The sequence below is a fragment of the Acomys russatus genome, chromosome 16, assembly GCF_903995435.1.
Source record: "Acomys russatus chromosome 16, mAcoRus1.1, whole genome shotgun sequence".
Classification (NCBI taxonomy): domain Eukaryota; kingdom Metazoa; phylum Chordata; class Mammalia; order Rodentia; family Muridae; genus Acomys; species Acomys russatus.
In genome coordinates, this window is record NC_067152.1 from 11997122 (window position 1) to 12010145 (window position 13024).

The window sequence follows — 13024 nt, forward strand, 5'->3', positions numbered from 1 at the left end:
AGATCAGCCAACGCTCTTAACCATTGAGTCATCTCTCCAGCCGCTAGGAGGTCTTCTGCTTCCCTCTTACCAACATAATTGTTCTTAGCTGCAAAATAATCCTCAGGGAACAGGCCTTTCAAAGTGAAGGGAGAGAAGCAGGGACTTTGATTATCCCCATCCCTCCCACAGTTTGCTAAACGTTGCTACTGGCCGACAGCGGTCCGACCCAGTGGCCATTAAAGAGGGTGAACATGATCAAACTGGGGCGGGAGGGGGAGGGAGGAGGGGAATTTATCGCCAGTCCCTGAAGACATCCAAGAGGTCCTGGCGATGGACCCAGCGTTCCAGGGATATATGACTTAAGTGAGTAAACTGCAGCTACAACTCGCTAGGCTAGCAGCTGAAAGACACAGGGGCGCTGGTGCCCTGGTAGGGACGGAGCTGTCCTACTAGAGCCCCGGAGCGTCTGAGCGCCCACCAGCTAGGCCCACCGTTGCGGCTCCAGGCGCTGCTGGCAGTATTTGCTCCGGCATGCGGAAGGAAGAAGCCAGAGCGCTGCTTGTAATCCGACCAAAAGCCTTGTACCTGTTTCAGCGGCCAGGGACCTGAGGCAAGGGATAGGACCGCGGCTACGCAGGCTCATTAGGAAACAGGGTCGCTACTTGGCACCTAACCCCCTGGAAGGTCTTGGTGAAGATTAATGAAATATACTCTGTCTGGTACTTTTGTAAAACACCCTTAAAGCAAGCCAAGCATCCCTCAGCACAATCAGTTTATTAACTTGGTGGCTACAGGATCTAGCAGTGTATTTCAGTAGAGATTATATTCCATTCTCTCTTTCAGCACATCCCGTAGTCCTTTGTTCTGGAAAGAACTGTTATAATAATCCTTTGCCCCGCCTCCGGTGTAACTACGGAGGCAGGAGTGGTATCCATTCAGGAAAAGTACTTCAAAAACCTTACCAGGGTTTAAAATCAGCAGTGTCTGATCGGAGGTGTGCCATTTGGTCCTGATCAGCTGTGAGCGCTGACGGGGGCGGGGCGGAGGACCGGGGGGGGGGGGGGCGGGGGCGGGGGGGAGGGCGGCCGGAGTTGTTGGTATGTGGGGGGGCTGGCTACCCAGCACACCTGCCTCACCTATTCACTTACCCAGTGCAGCTCCCAGGTGAAGGAGATGGCTGGTGGCCACCCTGAGGCATGAGTGGACAGGACAGACAGGGGCCCTGAGCTCTGTGTTGGCAGTTGCCATGGTTTTGCTCCGAGTTCTGGAGGCAGCCTGCCCACTACCTGGGGCACTCAGGTCACAGAAGCAGTAAGTTAGAAGCCTGTGGGGGACCTGAGGAGTGCTATGCTGGAGCCTGCCGGCCCAGCTGTTGAGATGGAAGGCACAGATGCGCAAGGGGGTGAAGGACACAAGCCCCTAGAGAAGGTGAAGTGAGGCTTGGATGTGAAGGAGCCAGGGAGGGGCTGGTTTTAGGAAGCTATATGGACATAAAATTCAAGGAAGGAGACAAGAAGAGAAAATGGTGGTGTGTATGACTCGGCAAGAGCCCCCCACCCCCACCCCCAGAACAAGAGCACATAATTCCTTCAACAGTTCCCAGCACTCGGGAGGCAGAGGCAGGTGGATCTCTGTTAGTTCAAGGCCAGCCAAGGCTACACAGAGAAACCCTGTCTCAAAAAACCAAAAAAAAAAAAAAAAAAAAAAAAAAAAAAAAAAATTCAACAGTTGGGCTGGGGGTAGCAGTCTAGAGCACTTGCCTTACGCCTGGGTTTGATTCCCAGAACCAAAGGGGCGGGCAGATAGGTAGTAAACATGTTTATCAGAGATGTGTTTCTAGCGAGATGATGAGAGCTTCCATTTTACTGTTGGTCATAAAGGCTTACCCTTGCTTATGTGAGCATGCGTGCCTATGTGAGCACTCATATGTGTTATGTATGGTCTGTGTACAGTTGTGTGGCTGTGTTTATGGAGTCAGCCAGAGTCCTCACTCTCTATAGTTGGGAGGAAGCGGTCCTTCCTTCCTTCACCTTTCCCCTAGCTTCCCTTCAGAGTGGTCTGGACATCCATCTTCCTCTCCTGAACACAAACTGCTAGTAATCCAGTTGTTCTGAGGGACTTTGGAAATGTGAGGTGTGAGTCAGGCAGTGGTGGCGCATACCTCTAAACCCAGCACTCAGGAGGCAGAGGCTGGTAGACATCCGTGAGTTCAAGGTCAGCCTGATCTATAGACTGAGCTCCAAGACAGCCAGGGCTACACAGAGAAAGTCTGTTTCAAAAACAAAACAAAACCAAAAAATAACAACAAAAATTTAAATCCTCCCCCCCAAAAAAAAAGAAAAGAAAGAAAATGTAAGGTTCAAACTCATTATACCAATGTAATCCTATATCCTCTAAATTTTAGTAATATTAATTTAGTAGTTAAGTTACTCTCTAAATTTAGTAATATTTTATAGCCACTTTTTCACAACTAATTTTCAGTTCCCTTTGCTCCACTTTTGTGTCAGAAGACCCCAGTTATTACCAGCATGCTTTTTTACTGAGTGCCCCTCAGATGCATGCCATCATGCTAAAATTTAGAGATGCAAAGACGTGGGCCTGCGCCCTCGGTAAGTGCAAGGCCCATGACTAAATGAAAGGAGAAGCAATTTCTGCCCATCTCTGTAAGGAGTCACAGATTCTTTCAGTGTCCCGGTGCTCTCGCTTATAACCAGAGGTAATGATAGCCAGTGTCACAGAATCTGTGGGAAAATTCTGGCATGCAGGTGTGCAGGCAGGTAGAACACTGTATACATAACAAATTAAGTCTTTAAAAAAAGAAAATGAGTTTATCAGGAGCTTTGAAAAGTTTCCAAGTATAGCCAAAAATTATTCTGAAATAAATAGGTAAAATATTCTCTGTTTTCTAAGCAGAGGCTTTCAGAGATGGGTTTCCTTACCCAGACTCACTGACCTCTCACAGGGAGAATACAGAAGAGCTTGGCTATCATTTGCCAATATTTCTGGCTAGGACTGGTCCTCAGAACCAAGCCCCTCACTGACTGTACCACCTCCTTCCAGGTGGGGAGTGTTCTTTGCTTAGAGAGGAGCTCCAGCGCCGTGCCCACCGGAGATTTGCTGGTCCGCCATGCCAAGGGCCTGAGCCAGGACACCTTCAAAATTGTAAGAGGCCAGCCTGAAACCCTGTCCCTCTAGCCTGGGAGGAATCAGGAGGCTTCTGACCCATAGCCCATCACTGATCTGTCACACTCAGGATGCTAGTGGGGTGGGACCTTCACTGGAGCTCGTCACCGCACAGCCCTTAGTGAACCAGTAAGGACCTCAATCAGGCTGACGTGCCAGGCACTTGGGTCTGTCTGCCTGCCTTTCCTCCCCACCGCTCAGCCCCTCACCTTGCCTGTGACCTCTGCAGTGTAAAGAATACCTGAGGCCTCTGAAGAAGTTCCTGAGAAAGTTGAACCTGCCCAAGGACCTTCCCCAGAAGAAAAGGATAAAGTACACGAAGGAGAGCCTTGAGGCCCTGGGCGACCACATTAACACCTTCCTGCAGCATTACTGCCGAGCTTGGGAGATGAAGCATTGGAAAAAGTAGGTGCCCTCCTCTCTTTCTTTATCCCACCTCCATTTAAGATTATGCTATAGCCGGGGATCCTCCAGCCATAGAGAGGGCTAAGATCTGGGAAGACAGCGGATGTTTAAAGAACAGGCCCCTCTAGTCATCAGGGGAGCACTGATTGTCCCTTGGCTGTACACACAACACAGTAGACAAAAGCTTTTCCCAAGAGCCTCCAGATGCCTCAGGAGGTGAGGCATTTGGTACTAAGTCCAATGACCTGAGGAGAGGTCCAGTGCTATTAGCTGTCTGACATCTATACATGCACTGTGGCACACACACACACACACACACACACACACACACACACACACACTCATTTTTAAGCCTCTCCTGAGAAGAGCCCTCTCCCCTCTAGGTGAACAGCTGCTGTGTACAGGTGCTTGATACCAGCACATGGCATTTCTGTCCTGGTCCCTGCCTCTGTCTCCTCACCCTGAGACTGAGCAGGCACCGTGCACCTTTCTGCTGGGTAGATCCTGGTCACAGGACAGTGCAGGGGGAGAAAAGGCTCTGGTCAGCCTCTCTCAGTCTGGTCTCGGTTTCTTTCCACAGGATGCTCTGGAGATTCGTGTCCCTCTTCTCAGAACTAGAGGCGAAGCAGCTTCGACGGCTCTATAAGTACACCAAAACCAACCAGACGGCCAAGTTCCTGGTGAGGCTTGGCAGAAAGCCTCTGAGGTCCAGCAGCAGTTTAGTTGATGCATTCTTAGGTCATGAGGGGAGGACTGGGAGTGAAAGGCCTCCGATACCAAGCCCCCCTCCCCCTCGTCCCTTCCACACTGCTGAGGAAGTGCCACTGCTTGTGTCTTCCCTTACACTGGGCCCTGAGGGAGCTGTCTAGGACCACCAAGCTCATGACATTTGTTCCTCTTCCATATCCACACCATGGTTTTAGCAAGGGCAGGGACAGCATGGGCCATGGGTGAGGACTGAAAGCAGAACGTGGCTTAGCTCTGTCCTCACACTGATACCCTGATCTCGGGGCATGTTTACTTGAAATGAGTGAGAACTCCAAAAGACATGCTTATGTGGTTAGAGCTATTAAAATTTACTCTACTAGAGATTATAGATAAGGATTTTGTTTTTGTTTTTTCCAGACAGGGTTTCTGTGTATAATCCTGGCTGTCCTGGACTCAATTTGTAGACCAGGCTGGCCTCAAACTCACAGAGATCCGCCTGCCTCTGCCTCCCGACTGCTGGGATCAAAGGCATGAGTCACCGTGCCAGGCTTAGATAAGGAAATTTTAAGTGTGTACTTACTAAAGTATTTGAAAGTTAAAATAGGAACTCTTTTAAACACAAATATCCTATGAAAAAATATTCATGAAGAAGTAACTGCTGTCCAAAACAGCAACAGATTCAGAAGAGCAGAAGTGTTTACGCTTTGCAGCTCTCTTTAGAGCCTGACTCAGGGAAGCAGCTGCATTCTCAGGTCTGCTTCTGTAGTCAGTGTCTTATGATATATTGTCTTAGTTGAAATACACAGAAGCCCCAGTAACATACAAATATGTATTTAGAAAAGATCAAATATTTTTCTTTGCTGTCATACCAAAAAAATGCAAAAAGTAGTAATTTCTTAATTATGGAGTAGAATTTGAACCATATCTATAAGCTTTAAAAAAAGTTAGTGGGCTTCACCCACGGCTGTCTCTCCAGCCAAAGGGGTGGAAGTGGGGGAATGGGTGTGCCAGCCTTGTCTACAGAGCAAATTCCAGGACAGACACCTAGAGAAACCCTGTCTCAAAAAAATAAATAAGTAAATAAATAAATAAATAGCCAGGTGTGGTGGCGCACACCTCTAATCCCAACACTCGGGAGGCAGAGGCAGGCAGATTGCTATGAGTTGGAGGCTAAAAAGCGAGTTCAAGACAGCCAAGGCGACACAGAGAGACCCTGTCTCAAAAAAAAAAAAAAAGAAAGAAAGAAAGAAAGAAAGAAAGAAAGAAAGAAAGAAAGGGCCTTATTTACTTGTTTGGAGACAAAGTATCACTAGAACTCACTCTGTATCATAGGGGGTATCAGATCTGCAGTCTGCCTGCCTTAGCATTTGGAGTGCTAGGATTCAGGGACTGTGCTACTATAATCAGCTAAAATTAGATAGATAGACAGACAGACAGACAGACAGACAGACAGACAGACAGACTTTTAGCCAGGTACAGTGGCCCCACCCACATCTTAATCCTAGCTCTGAGAAGCAGAAGCCAGCAGATTGCTGTGATCTGTGAGTTCGAGGACACCCTGGTGTACATAGCAAGGCCCAGGCAGCCAAGACTACATAGACCCTGTCTCAAAAAGTAATCATCATCACAGTTATAATAATAGACTTAAACCACCTTATTTTTATTTTTTATTATTTAATTAATTTACGCAGGTTACATCTCAATTGTTATCCCATCCCTTGCATCCTCCCATTCCTCCCTCCCTCCCGCTTTCACTCTATTCCCCTCCCCTATGTCTGTGACTGGGGGGGACCTCTTCCCCCTCTATATGATCATAGGGTATCAAGTCTCTTCTTGGTAGCCTGCTATCCTTCCTCTGAGTGCTAGTGGGCCTCCCCATCCAGGGGACGTGGTCAAATATGGGGCACCAGAGTTCATGTGAGAGTCATTTCCCTTTCTCCACTCTGCTGTGGAGAATGTCCTGTCCATTGCCTAGATGTGAGTAGGGGCTTAAAACCACTTTAAAGGACAACCCGTGGGAAGCTGGGGTCCGGCTCTCCCACCCGCACTTCCATGCTTCTGCAGCATAGTTTCTTTAGGCACAGTAGTTGTGGAGACTAGTAACTCAGCATCAGTAGATTCTTCCTAGAGAAAGCCCAGAGTTTACATCAGGATTTAGGTTTTGTGTTTTATACTTTCTATTGTTTCTATTTAATTTCTAAAACTTGTTTTTTCAAGGCAGGGTCTCTCTGTGTAGCCTTGGCTGTCCTGGACTAGCTTTGCAGACCAGGCTGGCCTCAAACTCACAGCAATCCACCTGCCTCTGCCTCCCAAGTGCTGGGATTAAAGGCGTGCGCCACCATGCTTGGCCTAAAACTTTTTAAACTAACATATTAACTATACAACTGGGTTTTGTTTTGATCATATTCACTCCCACACCCGCCTTTTACACCCCACCCTACTCCACACGCACACTTACTGATCGTTTCCCAGCTAACTCCCTTCTACTCGTATCTTTGTGTGTGTGAGCCAATAAATTTACTTAGGATTACTTATAGCCACACCCTTAAGGGCTTATTTGCAGAACATGGGCACTTAACAGGGACACACCCTTTCTGGGCAACCATTGGCAGTCTATAGATCCTCAGGGGTATGGGGCCTTGTGAGCCTCTCCCCTGTTTCTTCTTTTAAACAGGGTCTTGCTGTTGAATCCTGGTTGGCCTCAAATTTACAATGCCTTTGCCTCAACCTCCAAGAGGTGGGTTTACAGGCCTACATTACTACATCTGGCTCATGTTAGGGGTTTTAATAAATCTGTGGTAAATGTCCCTACCATTACAGTGTCTTTCAGAATAGGTACACTACCCCAATCTTCTGTGATCCATTTATTCACCCTTTCCTTCCTTTCTGAGAACTCTTGGCAAACTGTTCATTTCACTGAACTCAGTTTTACCTCCCCAGAATATCTCATGACTACAGACATACAATACACAGTTCTTTTCTTTTCTTTTTTTTTTTTTTTTTGTTTTTTTTGTTTTGTTTTTTTGTTTTTTTTGTGACAGGATTTCCCTGTGTAGCTTTGGCTTGGCTGTCCTGGATTAGCTTTGTAGACCAGGCTGTCCTCGAACTCACAGAGATCTGCTTGCCCCTGCCTTCCGAGTGCTGGGATTAAAGGCGTGTGCCATCATGCCTAGCAAGGACCATCTTTTCTTTAAGAAAAGGGGCTGAGGTCCTGCTGTGTTGCCCAGGTTAACTCTCACTCCTGGGCATGAGTGATCCTCCACCTCAGTATCCAGTCAGCTGGCCTACAGGTGTTTGACTCCATGACTGAGTCTAGTAACTCCTTTTCTAAGCAGAAGACATTGCCATTTGCTGGGCAGTGTTGGCGCACACCTTTAAGCCCAGCAGTTGGGAGGCAGAGGCAGGAGGATCTCTGTGAGTTCAAGGCCAGTCTGGTCTACAGAGCGAGTTCTAGGACAGCCAGAGCTGTTGCACAGAGAAACCCTGTCTCAAAAAAAAAAAAAAAAAAGTTTAAATTAGTATTAGTTAGGCATGGTGGCTCAAGCCTGTAATTCCAGCACTCAAGGAGGCAGAGGCAAGAGGATTGTTGTGAGTTCGAGGCCAGCCTGGTCTACAAAGCGAGTCTAGGATAGCCAAGACTACACAGAGAAACCCTGTCTCGAAAAACCAAAACAAACAAAAAAGCAAACAAACAAAAAACATAAAATAAAAGGTAGCCTGGCTGGGGTGCGAGGGCAGCAGACACTTGCTGGGCATGCACGAAGCCCTGGTTCCTATCCTCAGCACTCACTGCAGGAAACAAAGGAAGCGCACGTTGGGGTGCAGCGGTACACGCCTCTAGTCGTGGCGTTCTGTGGCCTGAGACAGGAGGGCCGGCCGGACTGCTCAGCATGGAGAGGCTATCTAGAAGACACAGGTGCAGCCTGGCCCTCCCCACAGCCTCGGTTTTTCTGTGACTCTCACCCCAGCCTTTTGGCGAGACAAATGGGAGAGTCCATAGTCTCTCAGCAGCTAGGGGTAGGGTTAGGTGAGGCTGCTGCTGCTCTAGGACTTAGGCCCATCTCTTCTTCAGTGTCTCCTCAACACTGGACCCAATTTCAGGTCGCGTTCTGCCCCTTGGATGCACCGGAGAGATCCTTGCTCGCCAACCAGGAGGACAGTCTTCCGAGGCTCTGCAGTGCCTGGGGGTTGCATGGAAACATCAGCGGCATGAAGGAGAGGCTGTCCAAGATGCAGGCCCCAGGCCAAGAAGCGGTCATGCTGGAGGAGCCAGGGTCCTCAAACGGCCCCGGAGGTGATGCTCACGGCCGGGGTGAGGGGCTGTGGGCAAGTCTGAGGGTTTCTCTGGAGCAGGCTAGAGCCTCCTCTCTGAGCCTGACAGCTCTCCTCCTCCCTCTGTCCTTTCCTGCTCTCTTTGGTCTCTTTTCTATTTTTAGCTCCTCCCAGACATATTTATGTAGGTTAGTAGAGGTGGGGGGACTGACAACAAAGAAACACAACCCAATACCCACAGGCAAGTACTGTTGGCATTTAGTGCTGTTCCTCCAGTGTTCTGTGTAATCTCCCCAGCAGAGGTCTGACAGTGCCTTGTTTTTTTTTTGTTTTGTTTGGTTTGGTTTGGTTTTTCGAGACAGGGTTTCTCTGTGTAGCCTTGGCCATCCTGGACTCACTTTGTAGACCAGGCTGGCCTCAAACTCACAGCGATCCGCCTGCCTCTGCCTCCTGAGTGCTGGGATTAAAGGCGTGGGCCACCACCACCTGGCTCAGTTAACATTTTGTAAAGGCCCTTTCTCATTGTGACTAGAAGCAAGGGGAAAACAGTTTCTAAGTGGCGAGAGCATGGACTTTCAGGAGGTGTCTGGGTAGCAGTAGCAGGATGCCCACTCTGATGGAATGGGACAAGGGGAAAACGGAAGAGACTCATCCTTGCAGGGAGGTAGATGGCATGGGCAAAGGCCTCCCCAGCCACTTTGGCCTCTGTGGTGACCAAAATATCTGATTCCCTGCACAAGGGCTGTGGAGTTAGGAGATGGAGCCTTCTAAACAAGAAGAGGCTAGGTGACGGTGGGGACCTGGAGGGCTCCTGCTGGACATAAGGCACAGAACGGCTCGGCATGAATCTAGTCCCACGCTTCTAGATCTGGCTCTGTGCCACAGTGGCCTGTCCTTTTTTAGCTACTGTTGGGAAAGGCAAAGGCAAGCATGGTGACCCAGAGAACTCAGTGTGGTCCTCATATGGACTCAGAGGTTCTTCTAAAGGCATCACAGGTTGGAGGTCATGCAAGGTGGCCTTGGGCATCTCTTTCCCCGTCCCACTGGGCATAGAAGCAGCTGTGAAGACAGATCAGGGGTGGTAGTAAGCCTGGCCAAACAGCTAGGGAGACACAGAAACTGTCTTTGACGGCCCTCATGTGGCCTTGGTGCCTATAGTTTAAGCTGAGGAAGTAGAGCACACCATGGGACCTCAAAGAGTTAAGGCCAGGCATTACTCAGGTGCTAATGGACAAGCCCTGGATGAGAGAGAGCGTGCTCTCCGCTCTTGCTCTCCGCTCTTGCCGGCCTGTGTCTGGGCCAGGCGCTGTGCACTTTCCTGTTGAGCCCTGCAGCATCCTGATGAGGTAGATGGGAGTAAGTGTCTCCCTTTAGAGAGGAGTTCTTCAGAGACAAGGAGCAAAGGGAATGCTGATAAGGACAAGCCACACACAGGACGGAGAGCCCAGGGGAGCTGTAAGGAAAGAAACAAGGAGGCAGGTGGAAGAGATCAAAGGAGGGCGGGAAGTGTGTGGAGAATGAGCAGACAGGCTAGGCCTGGCAGTGAGGGAAGCGAGTGGAGAGGTTTAAGGCAGGGTACAGCAGGAGAGCCGTGGGTGGTGGACTGAGAAGCCAGACATCACACGAAGGGGACTGAATAAGTACTGTCACACATGGTGGCTTGTGCTTGTAATCCCAGCCCTTCGGAGACTGAGTCAGGAGGATTGCCATGAGTTTGCACTACATAGTTTCCGGACCAGCCTGGGTTACAGTGTGTGAGACCTTGTTAGAAAACAAATGGGGCTGATGAAATGGCTCAGTGGGTAAAGATGCTTGTCGTTAAGCCCGATGACCTGAGTTTGGTTCCAGGACTCTACCACTGTTTCCCACACATTGTCCTCTGGGCCATGAACCCTCTCTAGAAGTAAATATAATTTTAAGAATTTAAAAAGGAGCTGGGTGTGGTGGTGCAGGCCTGTAATCCCAAGCATTTGGGAGGCGGAGACAGGCAGATTGCTGTGAGTTTGAGGCCAGCCTGGTTTACAAAGCGAGTCTAGGACAGCCAAGGCTACACCATGTGGGTGCAGCATTTTCACTTTGTAGAACTGGATAATCCATATTCAAGTTTCAGAGGTAACTGCTGCCCTGGCTGCTCACACCGGGTGTTCCACCTGGTTACATCTCAGCCGAATAAACTTCCTGCCTTTTTACCTGACATGTTGGCAGAAACCAGGTGGTTGTCAGGATTTCCCATGGTCCAACTTTCCCTATTGCTTCCTTTTGGCATTTTTTACAACTTTTTTTTTTTTTAAACTCATAAACAGACTTTAGATAGAAAGTCTTGATGCATTAACCCCCTCCCCTTTCTGTGTGTGTGTTTATGTTGGAGCTGGGAGCTGGGAGCTAGGGACATAGCTCAGCAGTAGAATGCTTTTAGCATATGTAAGGACCTGGATTTAGTCCCTAGTAACACACACACACACACACACACACACACATACACACACACACACACACACACACACACACACACACACACACACACGGCTGGTGACTATGGTAAAGCTTAGAGATTATGTGGATCCCCTACCCCACTGTTGCAGGAAGAAAGCACATCACACTGATAGACCCATCCTTTGTGGTCTGCTAGGACAGAGTCTACCACTACAGTGACTGACGTGGTGTTTCTTTGGCACTGTGTCCATAAACCAGTTGTTGATTAAAACTTGGCAATATTGGGCTGGAGAGATGGCTCAGAGGATAAGAGCACTGGCTGTTCTTCCAAAGGTCCTGAGTTCAATTCCCAGCAACCACATGGTAGCTCACAACCATCTATAATGAGATCTGGTGTGCAGGTGTGCAGGCAGAACACTGTATACATAATAAATAAATCTTTTTAAAAAATTGGCAGTGTTGTTTGCCAACAGACTTGTGTTTTCAAAGCACTTGGAGTTAGTCATGAGAACTGAGAGGGACATAGGAAAGTCAAGCAGACCTGGGTTTGGTCCTGACTGTGACTCTAGCATGCTATAAAGCTTCAGACATGTCAGGTGCTTGCTGGCTGCCTGACCGGCCATCCTCACCTACAAACCAGGGGTGATGTCATCTCTCTACCTTATAGGCTCCAGTGAAAAGCAAGCGTCAGGGACACTCTGTTCTTGCTGCCCCTGCAGATGTTACTGAGGTTTCTTTCTAGTCGTGGTGTCTTTGAGAACCTCTCTGACTTCTGTTCTTTCAGATTCTTTAAGGAAACTTCCTGAAAAACCAAAACTGAAGAAAAAGAGGATTAAGGAAAGCCCAGAACTCCCAGGAGTGACCCACGAGAAGACCACTGGGCTGGAGGCAGCTCTCCCTGGCTCCTGAGCACTTGCATAGACACTAGGGCATGAGGGAGCTGAAGAGGGTAAAGAAAAGTTACCGTATCAAAAGGATGCCCAGTTTTTATTATAAATAAATGGGCTGGGAAATAAGAATCCTTCAGACAATTCTGCTCTACTTGGCTAAATGTCATCTTTTATTTGCTTAAAAACGTTTGAAGCACTGGGCATGGTGGCGCATGCTTTTAACCCCAGCATTGAGGAGGCAGAGGCAGGCGGGTCACTGTGAGTTCAAAGCCAGCCTGGTCTACAAAGTGAGTCCAGGGCAGCCATGGCTACACCGAGAAACCCTGTCTCACAAAACACACACAAAAAAAAATTGTTTGAAGCCAGGCTTGGTGGTCACACAATTAATCTCTGCATTTGGGAAGCAGGGGCAGTTGGATCCCTGTATATTTAAGGCCAGCCTCATCTACATATGGAGTTCCAGGCCAGCCAAAGCTACACAATAAGACCCTATCTGAAAAGAAAAAAAAATGTTTGGAGGTACTTTCTAAGTGGAAGATAGCCTAGCTATGCCAAGTAGACAGTTGTGGTCACCTGTGTGGAGGGCCAGCAGAGACCAGTGGGAAAAGAACAAAGCAGTCCATGGATGTTAGGCACAGGGAAGCACAAGATGGGATGGTTGAACCAGTTAGTGAGAGGTCTGGCAGCCTCTGGGCCATCTGGATTCCTTTTTTTTTTTTTTTTTTTTAATCCTGGACTCCTTTTGTAGACCAGGCTAGCCTTGAGCTCACAGAGATCCACTTGCCTCTGGCTCCCGACTAGATTCCATCTTATGAGTAGCTTGGGGCAGGTGGTGACAAAGGAAGAGAGATACAATGGAATGGACTGATGCCACATGGGTGTTGAGATTTCTAGATGACTGTAAACCAAGAATATGGAAGTAGGAGAGGCTTGAAACAGAATCCAAAAGAAGCCAGGTGTGGTGACATATGCCTTTAATCCCAGCACTTGGGAGACAGAGGCAGGCGGATCTCTGTGAGTTCAAGGCCAGCCTGGTCTACAAAGCCTGGTCTACAGAGTGAGTCAGGACAGCCAGGGCTGTTACACAGAGAGACCCTGTCTCAGAAAAAACAAAAACAAAAACAAAACAAAACAAAACAAAAAACAGAATC

General features: G+C 48.5%; 1 protein-coding gene across 1 annotated transcript; it reads left to right on the forward strand.

Moving 5' to 3' along the window:
- Nucleotides 1-1359: 1359 nt before the first annotated feature.
- Nucleotides 1360-11987, forward strand: Chct1 (CHD1 helical C-terminal domain containing 1). The gene is made up of 6 exons (XM_051157809.1): nt 1360-1410; nt 3043-3144; nt 3395-3570; nt 4151-4250; nt 8380-8572; nt 11768-11987. Exons 1-6 carry the CDS (start codon nt 1360-1362, stop codon nt 11890-11892), a joined length of 747 nt encoding a protein of 248 aa, XP_051013766.1. The 3' UTR covers nt 11893-11987.
- The last annotated feature ends 1037 nt before the right edge of the window (nt 11988-13024 follow it).

What these genes read in the sequence shown, in the direction of transcription:
- Chct1 (XM_051157809.1), top strand. Translation starts at nt 1,360, where the DNA reads ATGGAAGGCACAGATGCGCAAGGGGGTGAAGGACACAAGCCCCTAGAG. An exon ending in GACACAAGCCCCTAGAGAAG is followed by an intron (nt 1,411 to 3,042) that starts GTGAAGTGAGGC and finishes ACCTCCTTCCAG; the next exon opens with GTGGGGAGTGTTCTTTGCTT. An exon ending in ACCAGACGGCCAAGTTCCTG is followed by an intron (nt 4,251 to 8,379) that starts GTGAGGCTTGGC and finishes ACCCAATTTCAG; the next exon opens with GTCGCGTTCTGCCCCTTGGA.